This window comes from Gambusia affinis, linkage group LG18 (genome assembly GCF_019740435.1).
Source record: "Gambusia affinis linkage group LG18, SWU_Gaff_1.0, whole genome shotgun sequence".
Lineage (NCBI taxonomy): Eukaryota > Metazoa > Chordata > Actinopteri > Cyprinodontiformes > Poeciliidae > Gambusia > Gambusia affinis.
In genome coordinates, this window is record NC_057885.1 from 4,986,498 (window position 1) to 5,005,104 (window position 18,607).

At 39.7% G+C, this 18,607-nt stretch overlaps 1 protein-coding gene across 6 annotated transcripts in view; it reads left to right on the forward strand.

The window, feature by feature from the left end:
* Positions 1–18,607, forward strand: part of nrxn2b (neurexin 2b) — a 746,427-nt gene that overhangs the window by 707,435 nt on the left and 20,385 nt on the right. For all 6 annotated transcript variants that reach the window (XM_044097998.1, XM_044097997.1, XM_044097999.1 and 3 more), the window contains one exon: positions 9,833–10,155. In XM_044097998.1, the coding sequence (XP_043953933.1) occupies positions 9,833–10,155 (323 nt within the window). The remainder of the gene's footprint in view (positions 1–9,832; positions 10,156–18,607) is intronic.

An 18,607-nucleotide genomic window follows, 5' to 3' on the forward strand; every position in this document is an offset into this window, starting at 1 on the left:
TCCCACTGTGACTGAAACAAGATAATCAAGGTTTTCACTTCGTCTGTCAGTGGTCATAATGTTATTGGTTTAAATGTGACCTATGAAATGGTTGAAATTAATTTATTAACTTTTACCTGAGATGATAAAGCTCCTCCTTTAACATTCTGTAAAGGATAATAATAGGAAATGTTCACATGCTGTGATTTTTAGCTCTGCTCCAGGTTCAGGCCTGTAAAAGGGAAACATTTAAAACCACAGAAGATTCCTGTGGTCTGACATGCAAGTGCACCACTGCTGCTGCAGCTGCTGCTGCAGCATTCTGCAAGGTAACTGTAACATTTAGATTAATGTACTGGAGTGAAATGTAATTTCCTTATAGCCAAACTAGCAAGTATTATTACATTTAAAGCACACAAACACAATTACCTTAGGCAGGTACTTAGAGCAGCGCTTGTTTAAATTTCCTCAAAAGCTGAAAATATTTCTCTTTCGTCAATGTAAAATAAAATAAATAAAAAAAACAGAAAAGATAATTAACTCTTTGAGGCAAAGACTGTAAAAGTTCTGCTTCAAAAATATCCTCAAAGTCGTCTTGGAAGCTTTGATGGAAAATTGTGAAGTGCAAGTAATCTCACCAAGCCAGTGGGAGAGCCAAAGAGCTCCAGAAAAATATTTTTTTTTAAAAAAAAGAAAAAAACTCATGCAGAACAGTAAATGAGGGTAAATAACGCTTTAATAAGAACCAGTCAAAAATTCCTATGTTACTGAATTTGCTCTACAATATATCAACCAGACTGCTGAAGCAGAAACAAAGCACATGCTACCAGGAATTTCTCCAACAGCAGCACGGAGCATTTTGTTTGGGAAATCCGGCGTGAAAACCCAGCGGAAGAGGTTAAACTGCACATAAATGTTTAACGTTTACTCCCCACGGAGGCTGATTGGTGTTCCAGATCATACGTCTTGTGGTGTACTTAAACTTCTCCACCAGGACAAGACCTGACAATGACAAATACGTCGCTCTGTATGCATGCTGCATTTTAGAGTTTGTCATTTCCTGGAAAACGCTGATGACTCATCCGGCGCTTGGGGGCGTATGCTTAGTTTGCATATGACAAAATGCTTCATTGAGAATTCAAATTTGTGCAGCTTTAATACTGAATGTTAGTCAGTATCTGTTTAGGGCCAGTAGAGCAAATCGAGCAGGCCGTTCCCCTCCGGCTCTGTTTCCAAGAGATGTATAAAAAAGGAAGGGGCAAAAAGCCTCCACTTTAAGCCAGTTTCTTGAAGTGTCTCCTTCATGGACACATATACATCAAGCTACAGTATGTTCTAACAAAATAACAACATGGCTAGAAACTTTATCTTTATTCATTTTATGATGTTTGTTTTATTGCAAACGATAACTCAACCAATACCAGTGTAGCTATATGCTAAACAGGTTGTTGCTCCAAGGCATGAAGCTGCAGGCTACTACCACAGGATGGTTGATCCTTTTTAAAATCAATGTCATGGGAAAAAAAAGTCGGTATAACTTTAAAGTGTGGCTGAAAGTCACTCTACACTCTAGACTCTGCAGTAGGGGCGGGCATTTATCGTATCGTTTATCATTTATCGCGATAAATTGCTCATCATGAAAAGAATGTTGATTCGTTGTTATGACTCTAAACTCCAAATAATATTGATTAAAACTCCCAAAACTGTCCAAATGATCAGGTCTGTTGGTTTTAATGTTTTTCTCCACTGTTGGTTGAATAATGTTGTATCGATAAGCATCAATAAATTGAAAATATATTTAAATGCAGTTAATGTTTACAGTTAAGTGATAAAAAAATCACACATTTTCATTTCATTGGTGTCCTATTAGACATGGTATGTTTTTCAAACACAGTATTTGCGGGTTATGATTGCTGTGTAATGCGGTCACAGCCACATACTTAACTTTTATCATTATCACAATAACGGCAAAAAGTTTTTTGATAAAGCTTTAAGTCCATATCGCCCATACTTATTCTGCAGTGTAATAAGTATGGTTTCTAAAATTTAATCAGACTCATGTACATGAAAATATTTGGAAATAGTCACTTCTTTTTCCTAACGCTTCCATGCAGTTTGCTGACTAAGATGTTGCTTTCCTGCCTTACAAATCTAGCGCTTTGCTTTAGATTTAGTTGAATCTCTACGCAACTTTTTCCACTTTTTCTCTGTGCAGTGTTGAGAATAAATAAATTATGTTTTCCTTCTATCTCTTTTAGCTAGTTGCTAAGCTAAATCTACAGGAAATTACATGCTAGGAAATGCAAAGGAGAGCTCTGCTTAGGAGAAATGACACACTAGGAAACGCCGTCTTTGGGGCGTAGCTTAGACAGAGGCTAACAAAAGAAGTTACCAACTGTTGCTTGTCACCATTTTGCATGTTAGCTCGCAAAGGTAGCATGTCAGAATGGACCAGCTGTGTTTTGGTATTAACAAATGGAATTCATGAATTCAACTCACTGAAGTCTGTAGATATTAGCTTCTACGGTACAGCTAGACGGCCTGAACTGCGAGCACTAAAGGCATAGTGAGTCAGAATACGTGAGGAGGGTGATTCCGTTTAAGATTGTACAAAAAAAATGCAGGTCCCGTTTTTGTCAGCTGTATTGAATGCAGAGTTTAAATAAAGAGCTGCTTTCTGAGTTCAGCATCTGCAGTGGCTTATTGCTAAATCCTGACCCTCCTTGTGTCTGCACTGCGGTTAATTAAGGCTCCATGTGTTGCTCTGAATGTCTGGAATAGTTAGAAGCTGGCCGGCGCCATAACCTCACCTCACTCAACCGGGTCCTGTCCGTGAGCCGCTGCCCATTAAATGCCTATCACCTCAAGAGCCCCAAGGACAGAGGCTGCTGAACAGGTCCAATGGACTGCGCATTAATGAGCGAGTCCTAATACACAGCTACAAAACACACACACACACACATATAAAGGAGGCATATGTAAATACAAATCTTAGCAAACACACACTGCTTGAAAAGACAAACCGTCGCTGGCATATTTCATAAGTCATTACGTCGGAGCGCGCACGGCCTGTTCTCTGCGGCAGTGTCACATCCAGCTCCGTCATGTTAGGAGCGCCGATTGCTTGTCATGCAGACGGCCCGTCCCTCCATTCCGCCGCAGCAGACTCATCCCTGCCACCAAAATTGGCTCTAAAGCCACACGCCACTTTTGATTTGACCTGGCACGCCCTGAAACAATAACTTCATCAGGGCCTGTTAGGGTCTCATCCTGACCAGAAAACAAACAATGATTTCCCTGATTCTCATCCGGAGGGCACCTTTTGTTGTTATCATCAGTGTCTGACCTGGCGAGGACATCGGCACGGTGGAGACCCGGAATTGGCTTGAAGGTTAGGAACCACAACCACCTGGAAATAACTCAGAATCCACAAACACTTGAGATTATCTTTAAAAAAAAAACGCTTATAACTACCTGTTTTAATAGTTCAATTGCAAATATATCTTAACCAGAATTGATACTCGGGATGCACAAATCCACATTTTTCATTTTCCATACCGATACCAATATCTGAGGTTTAATATCAATTCAGCAAGAATGCTAAAGTGAATGAAAACATTGCTCTGAATTACAAAGGTTTTTGGATGCACCATTACAACACTTTTAAATACACTAACAGCTTCACACGCCTGGTCAAACATGTAAAAACACACACCAAATATACCTTAATCTGTTTACTGCACACAGTGGAAACTCTCTTAGCACCAGCGCAGAAGCTACACTGTAAAAAGTAATAAGTTCACTTTACTTAAAAAAAGTTAGGAAACCGATTGCCTCAAAATCTTCAAGTAAAGTAGCTAAAAATAACTATGTTTAGACCACTCAGATAAAGGCAGTAAACCTGAGTACCGTTAACTCAAAATCATTAATTGGGTTAACTGTAAAATATTCATTTAGACAACTCATGCAATGGCAGTAAACTTGAGTGCCGTTAACTCAAAATCATTAGTAAAGTTGACTATAAAATGTCAATTATGACTACTTCAAATTGTGAGTTATGTCAATTAAGCAGTACTCATAAAAATAAGTTATGCTTACATTTTTAAGAGTTCACATTGCTTGCAAAATATCAGGAAACCGATTGCCTTGATATGTTCAAGTAAGATGAACCAAAAGTGTTAAGTTATTGGAACGAAGAGCCAACAGACAACAGTTTGAATGGAAAAAAAATGTTTAATAATTAAACAAGTTTACCTTAAATACAAGGTTCTCAAGTGTGGTTACATACACACTAACCTGGAAACAAAGTTTTCCAAAGACTTTTTTAGGGAAAAAAATGACAACTTTTTTTATAGGGTAGCCCTCAAACTAATATTGAATCCTTCAAATGGCCCTCAGTCTTTAAAACTTTGAGAATCCCTGCTTAAATGTCTTTGTTGACTGGTGTGAAACAAAAACTCAATTCTCAATACTAGAGCCCAACATTTATCATAACATTGATAAAGTAAATAGTGAAGTAGTGAAGTGAAGTAATGTTTCTCCTCATTAACATAAAACCATTTAGTAGTCTGCAAGTGCAATGATGCTCTCTCCAACAAAAAAAAAAATCAAACAAGAAATAAAAATCACTTTTCCAATAAGGGTAAAGGTATCAACGTTGATCCATAATGTCACATCACATTCACTCATTGCATCAGAAGATTTTTGAGTGATTGTATTTGTTTTAGGATTTATGTCCAAGTGAGAGAAGCACCCTTTGGATGAAGTCAAAGGTGTACTTCAGTTGTTGAGGGTACTCCAAATTCAGAGAATAAATAAGTCCAAAGAGCAAACACATGGCATGTGGAAGATTCCCAAGATCATTCATGACAAGACTTCCTTCCAAAATGATGGCAGTACTTGAAGACTGGAGGTGCAGTGAGTCAGTGGAGGCCTGCCTGTCCTCAGGAATGATGGTCAGGATCCCAATGGGGGTGTGAGACACGTCTGGGTCTTCGCAGTCCTAACAACAATAGAAGCAACACCACAATTACATATCAACATAACACTTCTTTAGGGTGACCAGACGTCCTCTTTTTCCCGGACATGTCCTACTTTTCAGACTTAAAAAAATGTCCGGGGGGAATTTAAAAATCGTCCGGGATTTTGGTCAATTGCCTCAAAACACATTACATAGCTTACAGTGCATTGTGATTACATTGCCACTCCGTTCCACTACTCCATTCCAGGTTTCTTTGTATGGCAAGAAATCGGCACTTTATGTACACACATGTGCTACCGATTCTTGTGCTACCGCTGGTTCTACCCCCCCCCCCGTTGGCGCATGTGTGTCCATGATTCTACCCCCCGCCAACAAAAAAAGAAGTGTCCTCCTTTTCAGAAACCCAAATCTGGTGACCCTACACTTCTTCATCATGGCTGCTTCTCCTACAGTTTACAGCTGCCCCACCTATGGCAGTCTACTCATCATAAACCTTCTATAACAGTACAGCGGCTTTTTTAACCCGCCAACATCTTTATCCTTATCCCTTTTCCTTTTTTTGTTTTGCGCCCCGGAGAGCTTTTTTGCTCTGCCGCTCCATCTTGTTGCTACTAAATAAACATGATATTTTCGACTAACGTTAGTCCCAGGCATCGCTAAATCATTACACATAAAGTTAACCTCAAAACCTGGACTTACGGATGAATTATATGGCCGAGATAACGAATATAAGTTTGCTAAAAAACAGTGGGACTTACCGTGACCAAACGTAGCTGCAGCAACCGCCGTATTGTTGACAGTTTGGCGTTTCTTTCAAACACGTCGTCACTCGTCAGTGTCCAATGCGCATGTGCGTTCAACGAGAGCTGCCGAATGATGACGATTTTTTTGCTGGTTATGCAGATGCGTTTTGCTCACTCATAACTCCAAGTTCGTGTTACTTGCTGCTGATGAGTTTGATTACTTGCCTCAGTAGAAAGTTGTCTTTGCTAAGTTTAAGTTAGTATAGTCAACAGAGTAAGCTGGAATGAGTTCAGGTCACTTTTCTTTTTGAGTACACTTTACTTTTACATTTTACAGTGTAATATCTACAGTCTTTTCCTTATTTGTGCTCTTGTGGACACAACCAACCAGCGGAAAAGAAAAATGGTGCATCTGGATTGACTGCTTTTCGAAGGTTAGGTTGATGGTGTGTAAAGTAGAATTGGAATGAATTGATTTTCCGTAAATAATTTTGAGTTTTCCATGAATTCTGAACCCAAATATTCTGAATCCAATCTGGCATAAAAATTAATGGGTCACTAAACTTCGTTCTCCCCATTTTTCTATTGACTTTTTCACTATCATGAACAGTTCATCTGTTTTTAGTTTGTGTATCAGCTCTGCCTTCTCAAACCCCCAGTTGGTTGTGCCAGGTGGCCCGGATTGCGCCAGGTTCTGGTCCTGCTGGAGGATTATTTCCCCCTCCCCCACTGTTGAAACATGCATCCATGTATGAGGGATTCTTGCAAAGTCAACAAGCGATTGTCTACTGTCACTACGTGCAACTCATTCAAGACTTGATTCAATCTGCTCCGTTTCTTTAGATAACTACGATCAATTGAAACGTGTGTTTGACTGTACTGAAATTATATTTTTTGTAAAGTTTTCTCAAGTTTCCTCCTATTTGTTGTGAATTGGTGCTAACAAAAAAAAAACTGAATTGAATTGAATCAAACATCTGCCATGCGGTGCACAATACGGTTCCTCATTACTGAGATATTCTTAGATTTTACATATTTTTCACTTCAAAGGGGAACTTCATCTCTTTGTTTTGCAGCATCCAGGATTAAAGAGACTTAAGTTTTTGAGTTCTCCAACATGAAAACTCAGATTGCTTGAAAAAGCGAGACTCTCTGGGCTGATCTGTGGTCGTGTGTGTGTTTGTATGTGTGTGAACATGAGGTGTAATGTGTGTGTATTCCCCTCTTTAAAATTAGCTACATACACCTGGGTGTTTTTTTTCTCCCATGTTTTCCTCACTTTCAACAGTTTGTCCATACATTTTGTTTTCTCCTGCCAGTCATTCCAACATCCCTCCCACAACAAACTCGAGATAATCGAGTAAGATTCCACCACTGTGTCAGCGGTGCATATGCCAGACATTAAGTGTCTTCATTAAAGAGTTGGGGGACAAGAACCGGGGCCCCGGTGGCTCTGCGACCGACCTAATGATGTGATAATGGGATGGCGTGTGTAATGGCCCCGTCTCAGTGGAAAAGACTTCTCTTTCCTAGAATGCTGGTAGAAAGCTCACGCACACACACGCGTGCCGTAACACCCACGCGTAAACATACAGATGTGCGTTATCTGTCTGATAGTTCCACCCACCTGGGTGCTGCGTGAATGTCAGACCAAGAGCACTCATAGAGGAGAGTACAGTAAATCATAATTAGAGTGATGAAATACCCTCTGAGCTCTTAATTGAAAACAAATGAGATAGTTCCTCCATGCTGATGACTAGAATACTGCCCTGATACACTTGGATTATTACGCTGAGAACAGAAACATTGAAAGGTTACTCTACAGGTTCACCACGTATGAGCGTTAATGTTTCTACGGCTTGAACTTTTCTTTACATTGTCACCACAGAACCACAAACCTCAGTGGGGTTTTATGTGATGGAGCGACACTAAGTAGGGGATCCCGGTAAAGTGGAAGATTTTTTTCTTATTAATAATAATAACAAAAAAGTGTGGCATGCTTCATATTCACCCCCCTAAAAAAAAAAAGAAAAAAAAGAAAACCCAACTGGCTTCAGAGAACAGCAGAAGGGTGAGCAGAGTCCACTTGTGTGTGATACAATCCCAGTGGGAATACAGTGCAGTTTTTACCTGGGGGCCATTTGTGGCCCTTGAAATAATTTTGATCGGCCACAAGTCGAGAGCAGTAAAAGATTTGGCCAACAAAACAGGAAACAACGGTTGACCTCAACATTTTTGGAAATTGTTTGTTTGAGTTGTTATTCTGAAGACTCTTGAGTAAATTAAGTTACAATTTCAATTTAATAAGGCAGTAGTCCAAACAAAGCCTTCTTTATGTTTTGGATCTTTAAGGATTCGTAGATTTCACAAAACTTTTGCTAAATATTGAGCAAATAAAATAATAACCCAAAATACACATTGATAAATTAATTTCTGCATGTTTTCATTTCCTGAATTCTGTAGCCCACCAGTAGTTTAAATTTGGTACTTTTGGCCAAAGGGGCAAAAACCTTTGGACACCACTGATACAGACTAACTAGCAGGCCTGGCAAGGAGAAAATTCTTTAGAAAAGTATTTGAGAGGGCCACAGTAGCTCTGGAGGAGCTACAGAAATCAAGAGCTCAGATGGGAGAATCGTATTTACCCAGAGGAGTTAAATACAAATTCATACCACACTATGTTGGATTTCGTTCTATAAAAAATACATGTTTTCCATGTTTTCCTTCCACTTCACAACAGTGCTCTACTTTGTGTTGGTCTATCACATGAAATTCAATTAGAATATTATCAGTATTTCTCAATTTCTGTCCTCAGACTCCACTGGCCTTCATCTTTTAGGTGTTTCTATTCTGATTTGAATAAGTGGGTGATGAACAAGCTTCTGTCATGCAGAGGAGGTCATCCAATCCCATGAATCAGGTGTTTTAGAACAGAGATGCATCTACAACATGCAGGCCAGTGATTCCTGAAGACCAAAACTGAGAAACATTGGCATATGTTGACAAAGTTCAAAACAGATTAAGGCATATGAATACTTCTGCATAACAGCGTCAACTCCATTCAGGCTCCACATCGCTCTGTAATTTCAGAGGCCCATAGCCTGAGTCAATAACTCCCTCTGAACTGCTCACATTAGTGGCATATTCCTTTCATAAACAGACATACTCCCTCTTTCCTTACAACCATTGATTAATCCATAAAAAAGCTCTTTGGCTTCTCTCATCCTTCTCCTTTGAGTAATTACCTCATAACTCCCATTTCCATCCCACATCTTTACAAACATATCCATCTGAACCATATGACTCATAAGGACATTGGAGACGGTCCGGGTGGCATCATGGGAAACCCCCCCACCAACCACGACCGCGTTGCATGCCCAAATGAAATCCTATTTGTGAACCTTCTGCTGTCGTCCTCTGGGGGGGGAAAGCTCCACTTGTCACACTCCCCTCCCCGTTCGCCACGCATCCCGGGAACACATTAGTATTGGGCCCTGGCTAAATGCTTGACCCCATCCTCCCTTCATTCATCTATCCATCCAGATAAATGGTAATGACCGCGGAGAAGAACAGCCCCTGATGAATTAAACATTTTCTACCGATGAGGATCTCATTTTCCCTCTTTCGGATGGCGGTGAGGTGACATTTTTCCTGCTGGTAGAGGTACTTTATCATTGTGCAGCTCAGGTGCATTGGAGGTCAATGACACAGAGCCAGTACTGTTCTAATATATTCCATCTGGGGGCAAATCAGATGCGTTTTGCTGTGAACCACCCGTCCCGGGGTCAATCCGTGACAATCCCCGCAATCTATTTGACTGCCAGATTCGGGGCTGCCTTCTCTGGACCGTAATGGCACCAACTCTTGCAAGCCAGGGCCCAATCTCCCTAAAGTGTTACCCAGGAAATCCCCCTCCATGTTTCTAAGTCTCCTCTGTTCCACAATGTCTGTGCATTACTGTGTTTCAAATTCTAGCTAAAATATGAGCTGAATTCTATCCTTTCTTTTATCTTCCCCCCCTCCCCTCATTGCTTTCTTATGGCCTCTCTCTTCTCTTCTCTTCTCTGTCTTATCTCTACTGCCTCTCTCGCTCTCTCTGTCACGGCTCCGGCTTTTCTGGCATCATCAGGTCGCCAGCTCACCATCTTCAACAGCCAGGCGTTCATTAAAGTTGGTGGTGGAGAGAAGGGGCGCCACTTCCAGGGCCAGATGTCGGGCCTGTACTACAACGGCCTGCAGGTGTTCAAACTGGCGGCTGAGGGCGACCCCAGCGTCCAGACCCAGGGCAACCTGAGGCTGGTGGGCGACGTGCCCTCGGTGCTCACTACCGACACCACCTCCACCACCCCACTGGCTGATATGTCCACCACCATCATGGAGACGACGACCACAATGGCTACAACCACCACCCGCAAAGGGCGCTCGCCCACCATGAGGGACAGTGTCACCCAGGTGAGGAAGCATGAAGCTTGTACACAACGAGGGATATTTTGCAAAACGTTTCGTTAGATGTTTTCACAAACTGTGGTTTATAAAAGCATTTCAGCATCAGAAAAGGCCACTTATTTCCTCAAGAACACAAGTAATTTTACTTCTGGTTTCTCACCTTCGGTTATGCTAACACTAGCATTTCTATTGACTATTTGATCATGCAATTTGACATTTTGACAATAAATTTGCTCAGTGGAACCACTCCAATTTCAAAAAATGTTCAATTTTGATAAGAAGTTTTGTTGCTAGGATGAGGTAGCTTTTTTTTTTTTTTAAATTGGTTTATTTTCGGAAACTCCAATGGAATCACTTTTTCCGCGACACACAAGTGAAGATCAGCAACTGGATGTTTCCACTGGAGAAAACCACAAAGAAGAAGTCGACAGGAAGTGGTTGTAGGACGATAGTGCGAAATGTCTTTTAATGACATCGCGTCAACAAACTTATGTGATTTTAATTGGTTTTTGAAAAATACCTGCTTATCAAAAAAAGGAAGACAACAGGAAGTAGTCGGTAGAATCGTGGTGTCATGTTAGTAAATGATCAGCTTTTCTTATTTAATGGAAACACTGCAAATGCAAAATTGTATTTTTTCAACATTAGTGGGATATTTGCATACATTTGCAATGGAAACTTCTGCTTAATTTACTATTTAGCTAAAGCAAGCTGGAGTTGTTCTGAGAAATTATTTAGGTGTTAGTTGAACCTCTTCTTGCTCCCAGATTTGTAAAATAAAAAACCTTAGTTTCTTCTTCTTTGGCTCTAAATATGGCAAATGTTATGATTTTGTTTTACATCTTTTTTTTTAGAAATTAAAGAAGCCTAATCAAGTAGCAATCAAAGGGACAGTACTTGTATTTATTTGCAAGCAAACTGATTTATGACAAAAACAAAAAAAAAATTGCTCATTGTTTTCAGACCTTCATGTGCAACAATGTCACGTGATTAGCAGATCTGGTCATTTCCTGTGGGAATCTTCACATGGCTGAACAACGTCTCTCCTGATTGGTTGGTTTGATTGGCCGCCGTTCAATTAGTTAGAGGTGAAACGACTGAGCCAAAATTAGCAGTCTGAACTCGAGAGGGAGATTCAGAGGGCAGCTGAGGTTTACACACACTCTGCCTAGTGTCTGCAGTCCTGATAACTCCAAAGAAGTAAATAAGAAGCACAAATTTTCAGGTGCTTTATTCCACATTACAGAGCTAGATTTACATGTGTGAAATATTTCTGCCCCGCGTCTCGGCGACATTTGTTAGACCTCACAGGGTCTAGCAAAGAACAGCCATTGTGACTGCTTTTTATTACACCAGTCAATCTGCTACTTATTTTCCTCTGAAGAGATCTGGCATTCTGGGATGCGGAAAATTACTACACATAACCGAACAACAAAGACTGTAGAGTTTGGGTGGGGGAGTGGGGGCACAAGGATATCCTCGGTACCATGGTCAATGACGAACCAGGGTGCAGTAATCACATTTATGGCCCGGCTTTACATGCTGGTGAGAGACTGTCGTTTACGGTCTGACAACTTGCCACGTTTGCTGAAGTTCAAGGTAAGCAGCAATTAGCAAACAGTAGGGAAGTGGAGCTGGCCCGCATGCGGGATGACGGAAGAACCCTCCACTTAATGACAGGATCCATTTGTTCCAGGGGGAAATATGTTCCACTCGACATCCACAATCATTAACTGCAAGCCGTGTGCTGAGCAATACCAGGAGCGATCCGGGCCGTCTCTGAAAGGACTGCCAGCTTCATGCCTGCGTTGTCAACAGTGTTGCTCTCTGTCAGCTGTTTCTGCCTCTGTGAAGGTTTTCTGCTCAAACACTCTGGTGTTTTGAAGGTTTTAAGGACTTGGAGAAATAACAAAGGGCCGCTTCGAATTCGCAGTGCGTTGCACTCGTTCATTAAGGAACTTCGGGTCTGCAGAGACTCATCTGAAGTTCCAGCAAGTTCCATCCAGCCTTTAGCTGTAAGCATCATCAGCAGATTCAGAGATAACCGGATCTCAACTCACACCTTTTGTTCATTTAGACCATTTGGAATAAATACAGCAATTATAATTAGAGGAAATTCTCATTGAAACAACGGCCAGATCCATCTGCAAAATGAATTCAACTTTATACAGCAGACAGTAACTTTCAGCAGCTTTGGATGTTAATTTTGCACACGTCCTTGGCTATATTTCTTTCTCTTTAGTACATTTGGAAGTTACCAAATGGATAAGCATAGCTTTACAAAACTTTAGTTCTGATGACATCTGGAAAAAAATGCTAATTCAAACATTTTCTTCTGTACCTGGGGAAACTTTTTGGGAGTACAAAGAGTGCCAAAACTTAAGCATTCATGAAGAAGGTCAAACATGAACAGAATTATCCAGATACAACTCATATTTAAAGTACATCTGGTAGAAGAAGCTAGTAGTTCAGATGAATGAGCTAGAACTTAATTAAGATTCAAATCTGCAATAATTGGCTAACCCTAACCCCATAAACCCCTAAACCTTCACAGGAACATATTTTATGTTCCTGTGAAATATGTTTTGTACTTGTGTTGTTCCACACTGCAATGGACATGGCATTTAATTACAGGAATAGAATTAGTGCAAACAGATCTTGAGAGTGTTGTCTTTGACGTTAATATGGTCTTAGCTGAGTATGGTGTATTCCCACAGCGGCATTAAACAGCAGGATGAGCGGGATGAAAATGAGCTCAGATTAATAGCAAAATAGCCGTTTACATTTTTGAGCTTCTACCGGTGAGTTTAAAAAAAATCAAATCAAAAATTTTTGAAGTCTAATTTCCAAGACACAAAAGGTTTAAAGTTCTCCATTTTCCCGACTAAATGAAGAAGACGAAGTGACAAATTACTTCACTAATAACAGGAAATAATTGATGAATAAAATAAAATTCCAAGAACCACACAAGTCTTTTGTGAGTCATTAGAGCTGCTGAATTACAGTCATCTGCAGGATTACATGGATGCAATATTTGGTGGGATGCTATCGTCCAAGGATCGTCCATCCACAGATATTGACACCATATGGTCAGTTGGACACAATGTGTCATGTTAAACATAGAAAAGAGTCAAGAAATGTATGTTGATCACCGTCGATGGAGTTATTGCAAATTTCAACAGTAATATATCACTTATATATTTTATTTACGTAATTTTGCCGTTGCTATACACAATGTAGCATCGACTCTATGATCCCAGTTGTGGGATTTACTCCTATGGTCTCACCAGATCAACTTGTGAAATGTGAAAGACAGGGGAGCTCCTATAGGGCTGGTGTGTGTTTATCATGAGATCTGAAAGGGATAACCAGCAGTGACTTTGATTTTGATTTTTTATTGTGAGCACAGTGCACATCTTGGAGCAAAATTTGCCAGATTTGCCAAAAATAAACTACAGCAAAGATACACAACCATGCACACGCACACTCAAACCTAATGGGTATTCAATTAACCTAGTAGTCTTGTTCTTGGACTGTGGGAGGAACCCATGTACAGTGGGACTGTGGAAATAAGCCACTGACCAGATTCCATCACTTTTAGGTGTTTAACAGAATGTTCTAGGTGTAGATGTTTTGAAGCTTGTCTTTTGCCACCATGGTGTGTTGCTTTTAGGCATTGTTAAGGAAATGACTAATATTGTTGAAGAGTTGAGGACCAGTTACTGACCTCAAGGCCAGTAATGGTTTCAAAGAGCTAAACTAATTTTAAATTGTTCTTTTGGTATAAAGATCTTTTGACAAAATGTACTCTGCAGGATCTGCGCAAATAAAAATGTCAATGTCAAATTTATTTATTTAGCACTTTAAGAACAAGTTTACAACTTCACCAAAGTGCTGTACAAAAATGATAATAAAATAACTTGGTGAAAATAAAAAGAAAAATAATATGAGAAAAAAATATAGGTATGTTAGAATAATATGATTAATAATAATAAGTAAACAAAAAAAAGAACCATAAACTTCTTTGCATGAGCAATTTAAACACATACTAATAGTCGTAGGTCATTAGGTTTCATCAAAAGAATCGTGATGGTGGAACATTAATACAACTCTGCACAAACTAATGTTCACTAAGTTCAGTGAACCCTCACAGAACAGAACATTCCTCTGAAAAATCATTGGACTGGTTTAGCTATTCAGAAGAGAATTTCTCCAGGTTGCTGCTATAAGTCATTCTGCATGTTTATCTTCAGAGATCTGAATGAAGCAGTGCAAAGGTTCCTCTGTTACACCACTATATATGTTTTTCATTTACAGGGAATAAAATCAGACCTAAAACAACATTTAAATGTCATCAAAACTGAATAAAAGACGATGTCTGACAGCCTAACAAAATTGAAAGCATTTGACTGGCGTTGGCCAAATGTTGGTTTGTCAAATAAACGGAAAATTGAAAGGAAAAACAATATTTGTGATGCCCCAGATGTCGGTGTTGTGTTGCCCAAGTTAAATAAAATGAAATTTAGATGACATGTTTTGTTTTTTTTCTGCATTCATTCTGTTCAGGAGATGTTCCACCGTGAATTTTAACTCTTACTCGAAAACAGAAATATGTTAATATCCCATCCTGCTGGGTCCTTTGTTGTGGCATCAAAGCAGCTTTACGGCTACAGCAAACACAGACTCCAGGCTGTGTGTCAGCAGTGGAGTTATCTTGCTTTTGTATTTTGTCCCACTTAATCAAGAAGTTTATTATACAGACTGTCTGAATGGGAGTTTACAGGCTTATTCTACGTTTATGAAGCATCAGGAATCAGCGTCTGATTTTGTCACTAGCTTGATGTGTATGAAGTGAATCTATGTTGCCACAGTTCTGTGGAAGACCAACACTGCCAAAAGTAAGGAAAAAATAAGAAATAAATCAATAATGCAATAAATGAATTAATGTGTCATAAAAATAAGAAAGATAAGATTTATTCAATAGCATTATCTTAACTGTTATATTTTGTCTTTTTAAATATTTAAAGACTGATGTATTTTCCTTTCCTAATATATCTTGTAATATTTTCTCCAATGGATTTCCTTAGATAAGTTATTTACATCGTTTTTTTACTCTTTTGACACGTTTTACAGATTAGCATGTGCCTGTGCAATATTAAAAATAATTTCAAAGGATGGTCCAAAACCAGATTGCTAATCTCAAATTAGCTGCCTAATAATCCTGGACTGTTTTACAGAAGATCTCTGCAGAGTTTGGAGTTAAACATCAGAGTGCCTCCATTTGTTTACAGGATTAATGTAGCCACACCAAAGTTCTTTCTTTAAAAAAAAATCCAAACAGCATCACATGAGAGAGTCCCATTCTATTGAGATTGGTCTTTCCACTGCTGCAACGACAAACAATGGTGTCTGCGATGTTACCATTTGGATGGGAGTTTGGAGGTGAAACTAGGATGACCTGCAGGAATACAACAAAACAGCATTTTCCGATACTAGAAATGTGAAAACAAAGTTAGTGGGACGAACACAAAGTGGGCGGTCATTGGAACGGTGTCACTGCCTCAACCTCTCAGCTGTTAGCTGACCTTTAGCCTTTAGGAAACAGGTGCTGAAATGAGAGGATTTCTCGGTGAAGGACTGTTGTCCCAATGCTGCCATCATAATTCGTAGCAATAGATTTCCATCTCAAAATCAACGTACTGCAGTGATATCCTAAAATGCTAACAGGTTTAAAATAAGTTCTGTTTCAGTGTAAGTTAGAAGGCTTCTAGATCTTTTTCCTTCCTTAAAACAAAGACAAATTTCGCTTTTTCTTATGACTTCCCCACATTACTATAATGATGATAATATCTTGTTATCATCATAAATTAAACTTCTGATTAGTTATGCTAAAACAGGCATTATGCGAACAGGTTTGTCATAACTCCAGCGTTGGCATTAGTTCCGTTGTGGCTTTTGCGTTTTGTTGACTTTTCTGGGCCACCGTACTGCGCAGATGTCACTTTATAAATAGTGGGGCTGTACTATGTACCAGTACACATAACAAAAGTTAATCTGCTAAACCCTGAAGAGAATTGAATGGATTCTACTCTCTTCTTCTGATGGACATCTAGGAGGAAACATTTGAGAATTTCCCTTTCATGAAATTCTCAAATGTTTGTCACGTTTTTCTCCGAGGCTAGCTGTGTTTGTATGTGAAGATTGTTCTCAGCCACTTTGGGTTACTCACAGTTTGGGCTTTTGTGCAGCTTGGAACAGCGTGAAATCCTCTCAGTCAGATCATCAGTCAAAACTGTTTTGGGAAACAATCTGGTTCAACTCCCTGGGAGCATTTTGGCATCAAACATCCAACCGTCATGCCTCGGTTTCTGTCACTGACGGTGACTGAAAGCTAAAGAACAAGCATCTGAGCAGGCTGGGCTTAGTTCCTCCCTTATTATAGCGAAGGTGTGCGAACACTAAACGGTGAAAAGAAATGTGAGAGCCGGCGTGGAGAAACGTGAAGTGCTGCTGAGAGAGTCTTTGAAGAGAAAGGAAATTGAATTTGCTGCCACTGCTCCCACAATTATTAATGCATTACATAGAGTAGTTTTATATTTAACATTGCATCAGTTTCATTAGTTTCTCTTGTATTTTCTTATCCCAGCCAATCCCCTATGTTTTACGTTAAAAAAAAAGAAAGAAATGAAATGGACGTTGGATTGTAAATACTGGGGAAAGCTGACAGGGACATGCAGTTTTGATGAATATTGCCAGAATCCAGCAAGTCACCGCAAAGGGTGGCAGAAAGCAGAGCGGGTGGAGAGCCAAATTTCAATTTTTTCTTCTTTTTTTTTTATTTCCCAAAGCTCTGAGCTACACGGCTGCTGCAGCTTTGATCATAGTGGAATAATATGCTTTGATGCTTAGAATAAAAGATCTACCTTTTGATGTATCTGTGTGGGGGGGGTAGGGGGGTGTCTGATAGCTTTTCCCTCTCCTCACCCCCTGATCGTGTGGGTTTCCGTGAAACAGTTGGAGTCATCACTTGTTCCGTTCTGACCCAAATTCGGTGCCGGGGTGTTTTAAAACTGAAGATCACATGCCGACGCCCCCAGCCGCCGTCTTGGTCTGAGAGCGCGCTCGTGTGTCTGTGATCTCTCTGTAAGCTGGCTGCAGGGATGTGAAGCCGTAGAAATCCCACCTTCACCCCCATTCTGCATTCTCCTTGAAGACTGATTGAGAGAGCAAGAAAGAGAGAGGGGGGGGGGAAGAAAAACACACTCTGTCTGGGTCAAACCTGACATCAGAGCTACACCTTCAGGTCTCCTTCAGAATTTATCAGCACACTGGGTTAGTGGGCCCCCTGACGATCCCATCTGATGAATTGCAGGCAGTGGTCGCATTGTGGGCCGCTCTGGATGTTCCAGGGGGGCATGTTGTGAATTTGGCTTTACAAGTGTGTCGCAGATGCTGCACTAAATTGTAGTCAAGGATAACTCGGAGACTAAAAACAACTCTTAGTTTAGTATTTTAGCTTGCATTGCTGTTTTGTAGGGACACAAACGCAGCTGACTCTGTATACTGGTGTAGTTTGATCTCATCCATGTTGTACCGTTAGCACTAGTGGCACTTGGGCCAACTTTATTGGCGCTCAAGATATTTTGATGGTGATTATTTTCAAGGTAAATACAAACATTTAGGTTTTATTTACTAAAATTAAGTGAACCTCGATTAAGTAACGGTGGCTACTGATGCGGTGCTTCATTATATGTCTGAAATTAAAACACAGATCTGGGAATAATATAAGACCCAACTGAGCCGTGTTCTGGCCCCAAAATAAAAAGAAACTGTGTTTTTGGCTAATTGTTATTAGCAATTAGCTTATAACACTTGCTCGCTAACTACTATTAGCAATACAAGTTATCAACCATTAATAGCTTGTATCAAAGGATCAAAATTCCTGAAAATTGCTCGTTATTATTACTGGCTGCTTTTAGTATTTAATGAGGCGGTACTTCAGTTTACCGTGCACAGTACATATTGTTCAGCATGTTAATATTTCTATTGATTTTTTTATATTATTTTAATAGTCAAATGTATTGCAATCCTATTCATTAGAACATTATTGACGTTTTCTAAAGTGAAGTTTGGGTTTTTATTAGCTGTAAGTAATCATCAAAATCAACCAAAAGAAAAAAACCCCACATGATTCATATCACTTTGTGTGTAATGAAGCCATGAGTTTTACTTTTTAACTAACATTGCTGAAAGAAATACACTTTTTAATTATGTTCTAATTTATTACGATGATATCAAGATGATTGCACTGATAAAATAATAATAAAAAAATCTATGTTAAACAGAGATATAACCTGGAATGTGAGACGGCATCGTTAGGCCTGTTTGACAGAGGCAGGTGACGTGAACACGCACTCCAACTGACACGATGTGATTAATAAATGATAGCGCCCATACT